At 40.9% G+C, this 15572-nt stretch overlaps 2 protein-coding genes across 11 annotated transcripts in view; both read right to left on the minus strand.

The window, feature by feature from the left end:
• The window catches only part of MACF1 (microtubule actin crosslinking factor 1), a 392660-nt gene that overhangs the window by 208825 nt on the left and 168263 nt on the right, over window positions 1-15572 (minus strand). The gene's annotated exons all lie outside the window — the stretch shown is intronic.
• LOC111819668 (uncharacterized) lies at window positions 7341-10015 on the minus strand. Its single transcript, XM_023727208.1, has one exon. It carries the CDS (start codon window positions 9673-9675, stop codon window positions 8572-8574), a length of 1104 nt encoding a protein of 367 aa, XP_023582976.1. The 5' UTR covers window positions 9676-10015; the 3' UTR covers window positions 7341-8571.

Below are 15572 nucleotides of genomic sequence, written 5' to 3' on the forward strand. Positions count from 1 at the left end.
TCTGTCAGTTTTCTCACTCCATTTGGTGCTTGTCTGAGTTCTTTATCTCTTCATTTGATGTTTTAGGGTTTCAGGATTGTTGTATTCTCTGTTCAGCTTAGTTTTTCGGATCTTTGCTGTGGAGGGACGGCATGGTGCTTCTGCCTAGAGTGCCATTTTGCCGGAAACCTAGCTTTTTTTTTTTTTTAAGTGATGTGATTTTTTTTTAAGTGTTTAATGTGCTTAAGACTTGCAGACAATTACATTAAACACTTCAAATTAGGAGGCTATATTCCCAAGAACAATAACTAAAACTTTCTTAAAGTTTTGGGCTCTTTTTTTGTTTTATTTTCTTTAACCAATAATGTCAGTTGATTTCTAGAGCAAATAAAACTGATACTGATTAAACTAGCATTTTCTACCAAATAGCTCTAAAGCAGATGGTGACAAGAGATTCATTCATCCTTTTTCATGAACTGGCTACAACCTCACTGAGAGTCCAATAACAAAAAAAGACTTTATAAGAAGTCAAATACAAAAAGGCTCTCCCTTTTCTGAAGGCTAGTTTCTGGAAGGAAGGGGGAAAAAAAAAACCTTACCTTATGTTTAGTCATATGTGGTAAGTCACATGAAAAAGTTATATACAATTTAATGTGAAAAAAGAACACTAATTATAATAATATCCAATATAGGACCTCAGAAGAATGGAAAATTAGTGTGGGCTGAAGTGATCAAAAAGATTTTTTGAAGAATGACTTGAAAGATGTTATAGACTAGAGAAAGAGAAAGGAGAAAAAGAATTCCAGGTAGAAAGTGAATATAAATGAAAACTAGAAGTTGAGAAGAGCTGAAACAGGAAAGGTAGATGGTTAAGAGGCTGACTACCACTCGTCTGTCAGTTTGTTGTACTGTGCTGGCTTGCATGTTGCTGTGATGCTGGAAGCTATGCCACTGGTATTTCAAATACCACCAGGACCACCCATGGTAGACAGGTTTCAACAGAACTTCCACACTAAGAGAGACTAGGAAGAATGACCTAGCGATCTACTTCTGAAAGCACTGTCCAGTGAAAAGCTTATGAGTAGCAGTGAACACTGTCTGATATAGTAATGCCAGAAGATGAGCCCCTCAGCTTGGAAGGCTCTCAAAATAAAGAGTGAGGAAGAGAGTTGCCTCCTCAAAGTGGAGCTGACCTTAAAGACGTGGAGGGAGTAAAGCTTTCAGGGCCTTCTTTTGCTGATGTGGCATGACTCAAAATGAGAAAAAACAGCCATAAACATCCATTAGTAATCGGAACATGGGACGTACAAAGTATGAATCTAGGAAAACTGGAAGTTGTCAAAAATGAAATGGAACGCTTGAAAATCGATACCCTATGCTTTAGTGAGCTGAAATGAACTGGCCATTTTGAATTGGACTATCATATGAGCTGAACAGAAGATTTCAAAGGGCAGCTCGAAAACAAAGTAAAATATTATAATAAAATGTGCAAAGACCTGGACTTATAAAACCAAAAGGGAAAAACATGCTTAGCATTTCTCAAGCTGGAAGAACTGAAGAAAAAATTCAAGCCTCAAGTTGAAGGATTCTATGGGCAGAACACTGAATGACACAGAAAGCATCAAAAGAAGATGGAGGTAATACACAGAGTCTCTGTACCATTACTGGAGGTTAGCATGCGATCAAGAAGTCCAAGCTGCACTGAAGGCGCTGGCAAAAAACAAAGCTCCAGGAATTGATGGAATAGCAACTGACACATTTCAATAAACAGATGCAACACTGGAAGTGCTCACTGGTCTATGCCAAGAAATTAGGAAGACAGATACCTGGCCAACCAACTAGAAGAGATCTATATTTGTACCCATTTCAAAGAAAGGTGATCTAGCTGAATGTGGAAATTATTGAACGATATCATTAATATCACACACAAGCAAAATTTTGCTGAAGATAATTCAAAAGTGGTTGCAGCAGTACATTGACAGGGAACTGCCAGAAATTCAAGCCAGATTCAGAAGAGGACATGGAACAAGGGATATCATTGCTGATGTCAGATGAATCTTGGCTGAAAGCAGAGAATACCAGAAAGATGTTTACCTGTATTTTATTGACTATGCAAAGGCATTGTGGATCATTGCGGATAACATTTCGAAGAAGAGGAATTCCAGAACACCTAACTGTGTTTATACAGAACCTGTACATAGAACAAGAGGCAGTTGTTTGAAGAGAACAGGGGATACTGTGTGGTTTAAAATCAGGAAAGGTATGCATCGGGTTGTATCCTTTCACTATACTTATTCGATCTGTATGCTGAACAAATAATTCAAGAAGCTGAATATATGAAGAAGAACATGGCATCAGGATTAGAGGAAGACTCATTCATTCATAACATGAGATATGCAGATGATGCAACCTTGCTTGCTGAAAGTGAAGAGGACTTGAAGCACTTACTGATGAAGATCAAAGACGATAGCCTTCAGTATGCATTACACCTCAACAGAAAGAAAACAAAAATCCTCACAACTAGACCAATAAGCACATCATAATAAACAGAGAAAACACTGAAGTTATCAAGGACTTCATTTTACTTGGATCCACAGTAAATGCCCATAGAAGCAAGTCAAGAAATCAAATGACGTCAATGCTAGAGGCCCTAATACACTGCATAAATAGGATACAAACCATAACTAACAATACACAAACACCAGAAGATAAACTAGATAACTGGGATCTTCTAAAAATTAAACAGTTATGCTCATCAAAAGACTTCACCAAAAGAGTAAAAAGAGAATCCACAGACTGGGAGAAAAATTTTGGCTATGACAAATCTGATCAGTGTCTAATCTCTAAAATCTATGGGAAAATCCAACACCTCTACAACAAAAAGACAGATAATCCAATTAAAAATGGGCAAAGGATATGAACAGACACTTCACCAAAGACATTCAGGCAGCCAACAGACACATGAGGAAATGCTCAAGGATCACTAGCCATTAAAGAAATGCAAATCAAAAGTACAACATAATACCATCTTACCCCAACATTACTGGCACAAATCAAAAATACAGAAAATAACAAATGTTGGAGAGGATGCAGGGACACTGGAACTCTTATGCACTGCTGGTAGGAATGCAAAATGGTACAAGCATTTTGGAAAATGATATGGCACTTCCTTAAAAAGCTAGAAATAAAAATACCATACAATCTAGCTATCCCACTCCCAGGAATATACCCTAGAGAAATAAGAGCTGTCACACAAATAGACATATGCACACCCATGCTCACTGCAGCATTATTCACAACAGCGAAAAGATGGAAACAACTTAAGCTTCCATCAACAGGGATTCAAACCCAGCCAATCCGGCTCCATATTCTTAATCACTTCACCTATACTACCCTTCATATATTCTGGATATTAATCCTTTTTCAGCATATGCATTATATAATAATTTTATCATTATTTTTCTTAATTTTCCACTTGAAATGGAAAATTTCAAATATATACGTAGCAGACAGAATGGTATGATGAACCTCTATGTACTCATCACCTAGTTTCAGCCATTATCAACTCATAACTAGATGCCGTCAAGTCAATTCCAACTCATGGCAACCCCATGTATGTCAGAGTAAAACTGTGCTCCACAGGGTTTTCAGTGGCTGATTTTTTGGAAGCAGATCTCCAAGCTTTTCTTCTGAAGCACTTCTGGGTGGAATCGAACCTCCAACCTTTCGGTTAACAGTAGAGCATATTAACGGTTTGCATTACCCAGGGAGTCTATCAACTCATAGCCAATCTTGTTTCAATTATATTCCACTCACTTTATATCTCCCCTAAGAAGCCCTGGTGATGTGGTGGTTGAAGTGCTCAGCTGCTAACCAAAAGGTTGGTGGTTTGAATCCACCAGTGGCTCCTCAGGAGAAAGATGTGGCAGTCTGCTTCTGTAAGATTTACAGCCTTGGAAACCCTATGGGGCAGTTCTACTCTATCCTATAGGGTCACTATGAGTTGTAATCGATTTGACAGCAGTGGGTCAGTGGGTTTATCCCTTCCATATTATTTTGAAGCAAATCCCACACATATCATTTCCTCTATAAATATTTCAATATGTATCTACAAAAGATAAGAACTCTTTTTTTAACACAAAAATACAATTATTACACCTAAAAAATAGTAACGATTCTTCAGCAATGATATTTTTAATTAAGTAAAATTTTTTGAAAAAAAATCCTTTTTGAAACAAAGCTCTAACTGTAATTTTAACTGCTACATTTCTCTAATAGTATCATCTAGTTAATTTTGCCTTCTTCTTGTGATACAAAGCCAAAAAAGCCAACGTTAGTAAAACAATTTTCCCTATAATTAAAGATGAGAAACAGGAAAGTGAAGTAGTGAATACTGAAACTGAAAAGGCTGAGCCCAGAAAATAATACACCAACTGATCTATTTCTCATCATTTCTAGCCCCCAATGTTATCTATTCATCTGAAATTGCAGGGACTCTAGGGGTTTGTGGCAAGAACACTGGCATAGAGTCAAATTCTTCACTGAACAGGAACCACTAAAGGAGTGGGCAAGAGATTTGAGGTGGGAGCCAAGACAGAGAGGAGAAAGAGATTTTCAACAATTTTCCTTGTTCAAATAAATGGATATTGATGACACTTGGGAGAGGAGAGTCCTCTTTAGAGAAAGGAAGGGCCAGAGAAGGCCTTTGTCTGAAATCAAAGTACAATTGCTATTAACCTGTTACCATCCAGTTCCAAATTCTAGTCTACTTATTCTGAAAACCATTTTTGTCAGCTGGAGCATCACCTAACTTCTATGTTAACTACTTCCTGACAAGAGAACTAACCATACCAGATGAATGGGAAAGCAGACCATTTATCTTCTATTATCTAAGCCCTACACTGAGTAAGACTCAGAATCAGTTCCTGTTTCGGTCTATCCCGAAAAGAAGCAAAACCCTCTGCATAGTTCATGTCTAGCCATAACCTGGTCCTACTCCCATCAACATGCCCTGGATTCATCAACAGTAGAGATCAAGTGGGCCTGAGTTATTTCAAGGGCAGACACTACTCTGTAACTCTTGAGTTATTTTCCAAGGAGGGTTACTGCTCTGACATATTAAAAACAAAACAAAACATCCCAGGGAACATCTAGCTCAACTGGCATAACAGTTTATAAATATAATGTTCGGCATTCTACCTTGGTGAGTAGGGCATCTGGGGTCTTAAAAGCCTGTGAGCAGCCATCTAAGATACTCCACTGGTCTCACCCCTTCAGGAGCAAGGGAGAATGAAGAGAACAGGATACAAGGAAAAGATCAGTCCTTTGGACCACAGCTACCACAGCCTCCACCAGACTGAGTCCAGTACAGCTAGATGGTGCCCGGCTACTACCACTGACTGCTCTGACTGGAATCACAATAGAGGGTCCTGGACAGAGCTGGAGAAGGATGTAGAACAAAATTCTAACACACAAAAAAAGACTAGATTTACTGGCCTGACAGAGACTGGAGAAACCCCGAGAGTATGGCTCCTGGACACCCTTTTAGCTCAGTGGTGAAGTCGCTCCCGAGGTTCCCTATTTAGCTGGGGATTGGACAGCCTCATAAAACACAACGGGACTAAAGAGGCACAACAGTTCAGGGACAAGGAATAGAAAGCAGGAGGGGACAGGAAAGCTGGTGATAGGGAACCCAAGGCTGAGAAAGGAGAGTGTTGACATGTCGTGGGGTTGTTAACCATTGTCATAGGGCAATATGTATACTAACTGTTTAATGAGAAACTATTCTGTTCTGTAAACCTTCATCTAAAGTACAAAAAAAAAAAAAAATTATCTATGTGAGATCAAACTGACAACAGTAACTCAAAAGGTCTGATGGGAAGCCTAAGGGGCAATGAGTTGAAGATAATGGTGATGGAATAATTTGGAAAAGGATAGTGAGAATAGCAGCACAACTGGAAGAATGTAATCAATATCACTGAATTGTACATGTAGAAATTTTTGAAATGGTGTATCTCTGGCTATGTATATTTTCACCAAAATAGAAAAAAGGTCCTCCAAGGTCAAGAAGGGAGAGCACTGACATGTTGTGGGGTTGTTAACCAATGTCATAAAACAATATGCATACTGACTGTGTAATGAGAAACTATTTGTTCTGTAAATTTTCACCTAAAGTACAATAATATATATATATACAAAAGAAAAAAACAAAACCAAAACCAAAAATTAACTCTACTGGGCTGTAAGCTGTCTCTTCTTAGGAGGGTCTCACGCTCCTCTTTGGTATGTGATTAGCAGCAGCTGCTCCTCTTCTGACCTGTGTCCTCCCAGTGCTCTCACACTCACCGGGGGCTCATACTCTTATCACACGCTTTAGCCTTGGTTCTCAACTCACATTTCACACAAGGCCTGCAGTGTCAGAACCTGCTGCCCTGTCTTTCTGTCCCTTCTGTCCTCAAGGCCTTGCGAGTAGCTTGCTAGTGAAGGGACCAGCTCCCTGAAGCGACTACTGAGGGTTTCAGGCACCTTGACCTCAAAGCCTTCCAATCCGAAGGGATTTCCACATATCTTGATATATTACTTATCTGTCATACAGGATGGTCAGTCTGTGGTCCCTATATCACATGATGGACACAAAGCCTAGAAACTTGTCTAACAGTCGGTCACTTAGCTTTTCAGCCTTGGCTATAACTGAATAGTCTGGCTGTGTCTGCGCTGAAGGGGTAAAAGGGATGGGATATAAAGGTTGGTTTCCCAGAAATGTCACAGACCAATTTGATTCACATATTAAAAAGCAAAAGTCTCACACCACTGTCAATATTGTCAAACTACAGATCATGATCCAAAGGTTTCTCTTACCAATCTTTTCTTAGAGACTCTTTACAGAGTTATGCAGAACCTTCCATTCCCAGTGTGGAGATCCAGCCTATACTAAAAGTGCCACTGTCACCTGTGGTCCCTTAGCTAGAAGTGATTTCCACCAGGAGTTCCTAAAGTTTACATTCCAAACTTTCTGAAAACCTCATACTCAATTATGAGCACTTATCCTATAATATTCTGATGCTGCTACAAGGTCAACTTTAATGCAGTGGCATCAAAAAAGCAGTCAGTTCAGCAATGGTTTTATCCCCAACTACTCTACATCTATCCAACACAAAGATAAAAGCTAACTTTGACATTCTCTCTTATTCAGTGATATCCAAATACGTGTATACCCCAGGAGCCTCACTGCCTTCTTTCCCATCATAACACACACACACACACACACACACACACACACACACACACATTTTTATATTGAAAAGCCCAAGGAGCTTCTTGCCCAACCACATAGGAGATATTTTCCAATGACCACTTTTCCTTCCAACTGTAGGTAATCTCCAAATTCTGTAATAACAGAGGGCACTAAGATGGGCCTATCCATGGGGGAAATTCCTCCCCACAGAAGAGATTTTAAGCACAGGACATCTTAAAATTTGTGTCTATCCTTGGCCTCATGCTATTGATAATAAGCCTGGCACCAGCAGGCAGGCCACATCTCCGCTCTGCATACACCAGAGAAGCTGTATAGTACCAACTGTAGAGTACCAGCCTAAGTAAGCAGTGTCTGCCCTACTTCATCTTCCACCCCTTGCAGCTCTGAGATTCTAAAGTATTTTTCTTCTGCTGCAGAGGATGACATGCCAACAAAAGTTCTTCACCCCTTGGTGAATTCTAAGTTCAATCACATACCTACATGCTAGGCCCTGTTCCACTCAGGGTCCTGCTGAGTCTACCTCCTCCTCTCAGTGTCCTCCTGATCATTTGAATTCTCACTTGCTCCTGGACTCTTAAAATGATTCACAACACTCACCACCACCACATATACACATATATAAACACATACACATACATACATATACATGCACACAAATATGTATGTATATATATACATAAATGTAATCACAATGTCCTAAACAAAAACATGTTAAAGCCCTAAACAAGTCCAATCACAAAACAAACTTAAAAAAACCTGGAACCTTCAAACTTCTCTAATCTCCCTGCCCCCAACTAATCTCCACATAACTCTATGTCCCTCTCCTTTAATGATGGAACACTGAGAAAACCAAAGGAGGATGGGCACTCTCTACCTATACAAATATTGAATGAGTGCTGTCATCAGAAGTCCTCCTGCAGGAGTGGGACTGCATCAGCTCTAGTCAGTACACCACTCCTCAGGGGAGAAGCACTGAAGACAAGCTGCTTCACTCCCAGTCCCTTCAACATTTCTCACACTCATTTCAGAGATTCAGCTAGGCCTCCCCATCATCCTTTGTGCTACACCGCATCTTCTTGTTGCAGGGAAGCTGGTAAAAAGACCTGCCTGAGAGTAAGTACTATCTAACACTGCACCTTTAGAGATAACCCCACCAGACAGCTTGAGCAATTATGCCGCTTGGTTACTCAGAATCAGAACTTCTCCAGAGACAACAAGACTTGGTTTCAAGCATCAAGGGACAGATCTGAAATAGACTCTGCTTGCCCCAGACCGAGCAGTCACTAACTCACAGTACCTGACATAGGGATGAGTTTGGGAAGAAGCACCAAAAATCTTCACTGCTCACCACACCCCACTTTAGTAAGTTTGAAGGCCAGGACTCTAATCAGCTGTTTGATTATGTCATGAACATGCCCACCTACCTCCTCCAGACCCCATGATGGGGTGTGGCTTGCCTCCAAAGAGGCATCCTCTTCTGAGAAGGATGTGGAACTCTTTTCAGGTTCTGTATCCTTAGGCTGAATCCCCCGTACGTGTGGCCCATCACTGCCATAGCCAGAGGAGGAGGGCAAAATGCTCACAGTCATGCCACTGATGGATAAATCACTCTGAGAAGTAGGCAGCCTGGAACCCTGGGGGGGCACTTGACCCATGTGGGCAGGCTCTGCACATCTATGGCCTCCTGACTGGTCCAGCAGTGATGAAGGAACAGAACATTCAGCAATCCAGGAACCCATCTGAGGGGCACCTGAAATACCCCTGGGTCCTCCCCACACACTCCTGCCCTCTGAAAGTTGGTCTTGATTTCCTCTGTCAGTGGGGCAGTCTGTCCTGGGCAAAGTGCTGCTCTGAAATCCAAGCCGAGTTCCTGCTTTCTTCACTGCAGTCTCTCCTTGCAAAGGTAGCAGCACAGCCCTGCTGCTGCAGGATGCTGTCCTTGGAAATTCCACCAGTTGGCTCACTGACTTCTCACAGTTCCTTTCTGCTGGGTTATCAAGCAGGTGAGCAACAACAGTCATACCCTCTTCCAGGGAATCCCAGACCCCTCCAGCAACTGATGACTCATTCTTTAACAAAAGGTGAGCAGTTTGGACCTCCCCCTGGAATCTCTCCTTTACCTGTACGATCATTCCGTGGTCCCCCATGCCTGAGTTGGGGGCAGAGTCCCCAGGCAGTAAAATGTCTGAGGGGGGATGCTCTACCCCTCCCACTCCTTCCTCCTTTCCGAGACTCACTGTTAACTTTGTTAGGGTTTCAGTCTCTTCAATGGCTCCAGTCCCTTCCAAAGGTTCTTCCTCATGAGATGCCTCTGGAGTAGGGGTTTTCTTCCCCCTCCACTTCCTTTTGAACCGAACCCTTTTCTTAGGAGATATGGGAGCCTTCTCAGGAATAGCTATTGACTCTTTCGGCTCCTTAACACAGCCGAGTGAATTTCCCATGTCTTTCCTCTCTTAATCTCAGCAAAAACACAGCTAAGCCAGTCCTGTGATCCCAGAGAAATCCCAACCTTGGCTTCATCGGATTAGACGCAGATTTAAAAACATGCACTATGCCAGCGGCAATCCCTCCAATTCTTTCTCCCTCCCTCCCCGCCTCTCTGTCTCTTCCAGCCGCTGCCGATTCAGACAGCCATCTTACAGGCTCAGAGCTGCAACAAGACAAATTCAAAGCATCTCACTGCAGTTCAGAAATCACTTGACCTAAAAGCAGACAGAAACCGGATTGGCTGCAGCTTCCTCTCTCCAAATATGAGGTAATTGGAGCACTGCCCTCAGTAACACAAACAGAAAGCAAAAAGAAGCTAGAAACCAGGGGAGGGGAGGAATCAGGGAGGGTGAGTAGTGGGGTGGGGGGAATGTTAGAGTAAATGAAAGAGGGAGGGGAAAAGAAGAGAGGCCGTGGGAAAAGGTAACGAATGTGAAGGGAGGAGGAGGAGAACAATATCAAAGAGGGAAAAAGCAAACCAGCTAGGCTGGTACCAGCAAGGGAAGGGAAGGGCCAAGAAGAATCAGGGCTGGGAAGTTGCATGTATAGCCCCCAAACTAGGAAGTGAAACAGATTTCGACTCTTGCAGGAAGGTGTCCAAAAGAAAATATCAAACAAGATATACGTGTTCTCAATTTTTTTAGATCAATATACAATAAAATTATTTTAAGCAAATTAAAACCTGAAAAGAGACCAGATTATATTCCTCTCAGTTAAGAAAAGGAACACAGGTTTTAAAAAGATCTAACCTCCTGTAGTATGTATTTCCCTATTAAAAAAAAAAAAAAGAAAAAAAAAGCTCTGTTAATTCTGCTGGCCAATGACACACAGAGGAGGATAACCCTAGAAATCGGTTTTGGGTATAGTATATGGAGGTTTACTAAAACAAACAACACAACACCACCACCACTTCCAAATACATCAGAAAAGCAGGGTCTCCACTAAACAATATTTGACACAAATGCTCAACAATAATTACTGCTGCTACTGCTGCTGATATTAACATTTTTGGGCACATTTTATGCACCGAGCACTGTGCTAGCTACTTACATGGCTTATCTCATTTAGTTCTCACAGTAACCATATGAGGTTCAATCTATTATTTTACATTTTAAAGATGAAGGAGCCTCGAAGTTTAAGAAAGCTGACTAATTTGCCCAAGGTAACACAGATAGCACATGGCAAAGCCAAAACGTGAACTTCTGTTTAATTCTAAGACTTTTAATCACTAAGTTATGCTACCTTCCAACTGCAGTAAGGTGTAAATCCATTCTCAGTTGAGTAAAACACAAAGATCTCCCGCTGTTCTGAACTGGCAACTAGTCTTGCTTGGACCGAGGGCTCACAGACTGCTGCCATTTGGAAGCGCGGAAGCAGCCAAAATGAGGCCCAGGTGCTTTATTCAAACTATACTAGGGCAGGAAGTCTGAATTACAGGTTTAAAAAGTGGATTCAAAAATCACCCTGTGATACCAATAGGATCCTCCTTCCCCAGTTTAGTACAGTATCTGACAGATGAGATAACACCAACATAAAGGGCTCTGAATGGCAATGAAGAAAACATGTGATGTGTTTCTTCCCTACTGCCACTGTTTATTCTATACCAAAAGGCCGTGCAACAGATGGAAAAGTAGCCTGCCTGGCTCTATGTAGGCCCTAAAGTCGTGTACCAGCACAGTCCTACTCACCTTTCTGGAGACAAAAAATTCCCTCCACAAAAGGAAAGTATGTTGGTTGAAATGGTGTTTTGTTACCACATTAAAAAACAAAAACCAAAAACAAAAAAACAAAAAAAATTTTTTTTTACAGGGAAAGTAATAAGAAGCCCCAAAGCAACAGCTCCTATACAACCTGTTCTGCGACCCTACCACTGATGCCCCATCCGCCTCCTAACTGCAGTAGGTGTTTCTCTCCTAAGCCTTTTTAAAAACTGACTACAAAGCTGCAGCACCATCTTACGGCCATTATAAACCACAGTAAAAACAAGAAGAGGAGATAGGACAGGAGAGAAACTCAATCAGATTACAGTAAATCATTTAATAAGCAAAAAAATCTGACACTACAATGTGAAGTTCTCTAGGGCTTTCACTCCTACAACAAAAAGAACTAGAACCATGGAATTTTTAAGTTGTACACCCTAAGGGCTGGCCTTGATCCACTGTATTTACTCATGAAATACACACAAACCAAATTCCTAAAATTGGTCAACTCAGGAGCAAGAGAGACAGCTGCTTAATACAATTGCTACTGCTGTGGGGGTTTCTTTGAGATGCCTGACAAAACCTAGCATATTTACTTCTGTGAGCCTTTTCTCTTTTAAACTTCTGCATATGTCATGCTAATTAGGCTTTCATTTCCTTCTGCTCCAGAGGAAATCTGGTCTAGGAAAAGGAGCAGAGATTTCAGAAAGGCGGACCTAGGTTCAAATCCCAGCTCTGATAACTTATTAGCTAAGTAACTTAACTAATTTATGAATACTATCACTTAATGGAGTTGCAGAGAGGGTTAATGAGATAATCTCATGTCTATAAAGTACTTGGCTCAGTGCCTGGTCTACAGTAAATTCCTTTTCTTCCTATTTATTACAGGCAAACTGGAACTAAAAGGTATGAGACCCACCCTCCAGGGGCCCTGATATACTTTTTCTTGACTAGGCCCTAAAACCAAAAAACCCACTGCCATCGTGTCGACTCTGACTCATAGTGACCCTATGACAGAGTAGAACTGCCCCCACAGGATTTCCAAGGAACACCTGGTGGATTCGAACTGCTGACTTTTCAGTTAGCAGCCGTAGCTCTTAACCACTAAGCCACCAGCGTTTTTTTTTTTTTTTTTTTTTAGGCCCTAAGGCGAGTATATTTATTCCAAGGTCCAAAGTTTGAGTGCTTGTTTTTCCTTTTTACGGACTGCTTCCACTATTTTACTAACTCTGATCACAAGGACTTTCCTCTGGACCTTTTTCTCATGTAGTCTGGGCTCTTAACACATCTACTGCCTTCTGGGAAAACAGACTTCACATCTTCTCCTTTGGCTTTTTCTAGTTAACTGTTTACTGTCCATAGGTCCCCCACCTGTACCAAAAAAACCCACTGCCATCTTAGCAACCCTAGAGGACACAGTAGAACCCCACAGGGTTTCCAAGGATGGCTGGTGGATTCAAATGACACAGAGATAGCCAAAATTCCTAACTGAAAGAGTTCATTCATTCATTCCACAAGCATAAATGGTGTTTCATCTATACACCAAGTGCTAAGTACCATAGAGTACACAAAAATGTAAACCCTAAGTCAATCAGTTAAGATCACCCCCTTATCTGATCTCCCTGAATTTTTTTAAATGAAGAAACCTTTGTTTAAGAAAGCTGATTAATCTGCCCAAGGTAACACCACTAGTAAGTGGCAAAGCCAAAACATGAACTTCTGTTAAAGCTAAGACTTTGTGTGTGTGTGTGTGTGTGTGTGTGTGTGCATTAAGTAAAAGTTTACAGAGCAAATTAGATTCCTATTTGATAGTTTATACATAAAGTGTTTCACAGCCTTGGCTTCATTCCCCACAATGTGTCAGCACGCTCCCCATTTCCACCCTGGGTTCCCCCTTCCTGCCTTCTCATCTTTGCTTTGGGGCAAATATTGCCCTTTTGATCTCATACAATTGATTGTTCTAAGGAGTACATCCCTCTCAGGTGTTATTGTTTACTTTAAGGGCTTGCCTATAGTTTGGCTGGAAGGTGGTTTCCAGGAATGGCTTCAGTTCCAGGTCACAAGGGTGTCTTAGGGTCATAGTCTTGGGGGTTCCTCCAATCTCTTTCAGACCAGTAAGTCTGGTCTTTTTTGTGAATTTGATTTTTTGTTCTACGTTTTTCTCCTGCCCTGTCCTGGACCCTCTGTTGTGATCCCAGTCAAGAGTGGTCAGTAGTGGTAGCCAGGCACCATCTAGTTCTTCTGGTCCTGGGGTCATGCAGGCTGTGGTTTATGTGGTCCATTAGTCCTTTGGACTAATTGCTCCCTTGAGTCTGTTTTGTTTTTCCACTGTCCTTTGCTATGGACTGGAAGAGACCAAAATAGTTGTATCTTAGACCGCTGCTCGCAAGCTTTTAAGATCCCAGACGTTACTCACCAAAGTAGGATGTAGAACATTGTCTTTATGAACTATATTCTGCCAAGTGACACAGATTTCCCCCCAAGTCTATGGTCCTTTGTCTTTGATCCTAGGAACTTCATCCCGTGAATAGTATGGTTAAGTCTAAGAGGTTTCCCTGACTGTGCCACTTGTGTGCTCTATTGTCTATATAGATTAATATATGAGAAGAACCTCCAGTCATGTATGTAGAAATATCCACCACCAAACCTGTATCTGCTGGTGGGCGTGCTCCCTTCCACCCTCCCACACCTCTTGGCATATCTATCTACCTATGTATCCATTCCTAAATTATTGTTTGTTAACACTATTGCTGCAGGACTGTCTATGCTATAGTAGTTACCGTAGTTGCCCTTTATTCTTGTGTTCCTCTCTTGCCTTGGTCATGTTGTGCTGATTTCTCCCATATTGTGTAGTGCCTTTCCCTTCACAAATACTTTATGTCTATTTTTTTCTTCTCATGTACTGTCTTACCCTTCACCAAAGTTACCACTTATCTACTGTCTATTTCCCTTCACAAAAATTAAAGTGTTTACTATCTGTTTGGTAATTTTCCCTCCCTCACCCTCCCATCCCTGGTAACCATTAAACAATGTTGTTGTTTTCTTCTGTGTATAAACCTTTAGTGTTAGTTGATAATAGTGGTCTCATACAATATTTGTCCTTTTGTGACTGACTTATTTCACTCAGCATAATGTCCTCCAAATTTATCCATGTTGTGAGATGTTTTGCTGATTTGTCATTATTCTTTATATGTGCATAGTATTCCATCACGTGTATGTACTGCAGTTTATTAATCCATTCAGCTCTTGATGGACACTGGTTGTTTTCACCTTTTTGCTGTTGTGAATAATGCTGCAATGAACATGGGTGTGAATATGTCTATTTGTGTCACGGCTCTTATTTCTTTAGGGTATATACTTAGGAGTGGGATTGTGGGATCATATAGTATTTCTATTTCTAGCTTTTTGAGGAAGCCACATACAGTTTTCCGTAGCGGTTGTACCATTTACATTCCCACCAGAAGTGTATAAGAGTTCCAGTCTCCCTACAACCTCACCAACATTTGTTATTTTCTGTTGTTTTTATTAGTGCCAGTAATGTCGGGGTGAAATGGTACTCACTGTAGTTTTGATTTGCCTCTCTCTAATTGCTAATGATTGCAAGCATTTCTTCATATGTTCGTTAGCAGCATTAATGTCTTCTTTGGTGAAGTGTTTGTTCATATTCTTTGCCCATTTTTTAATTGGATTGTTTGTCCTTTTTTGTTGATGAGGTGTTGAAGTTTTCTATAAATTTCAGAGATTTGACCTTTGTCAGATATTTTGTAGCCAAAATTTTTCCCCCAATCTGTAGGTTCTCTTTTTACTCTACTGGAGAAGTCTTTTGTGAGCATAAGTGTTTAATTTTTAGGAGGTCCCATTTATTTATTTCATCTTCTGCTGTGTGCGCATTTTAGTTATATTTGGTATTCTATTTATGACATATATTAGGGCCCTTAGCATTGTCCCTATTTTTTCCTCCATGATCTTTACAGTTTTAGGTTTTATATTTAGGTTTCCGGTCCATTTTGAGTTACTTTTTATGCATGGTGTGAGGTATGGATCCTGTTTCATTTTTCTGCACATAGATACCCAGTTTTGCCTGCGCCATTTGTTGAAGAGACTATCTCTTCCCCTTTTAAAAGACTTTGATCCTTTGTTGAAGATCAGCT

The sequence above is a fragment of the Trichechus manatus genome, unplaced genomic scaffold, assembly GCF_000243295.1.
Source record: "Trichechus manatus latirostris isolate Lorelei unplaced genomic scaffold, TriManLat1.0 scaffold00015, whole genome shotgun sequence".
Taxonomy (NCBI): domain Eukaryota; kingdom Metazoa; phylum Chordata; class Mammalia; order Sirenia; family Trichechidae; genus Trichechus; species Trichechus manatus.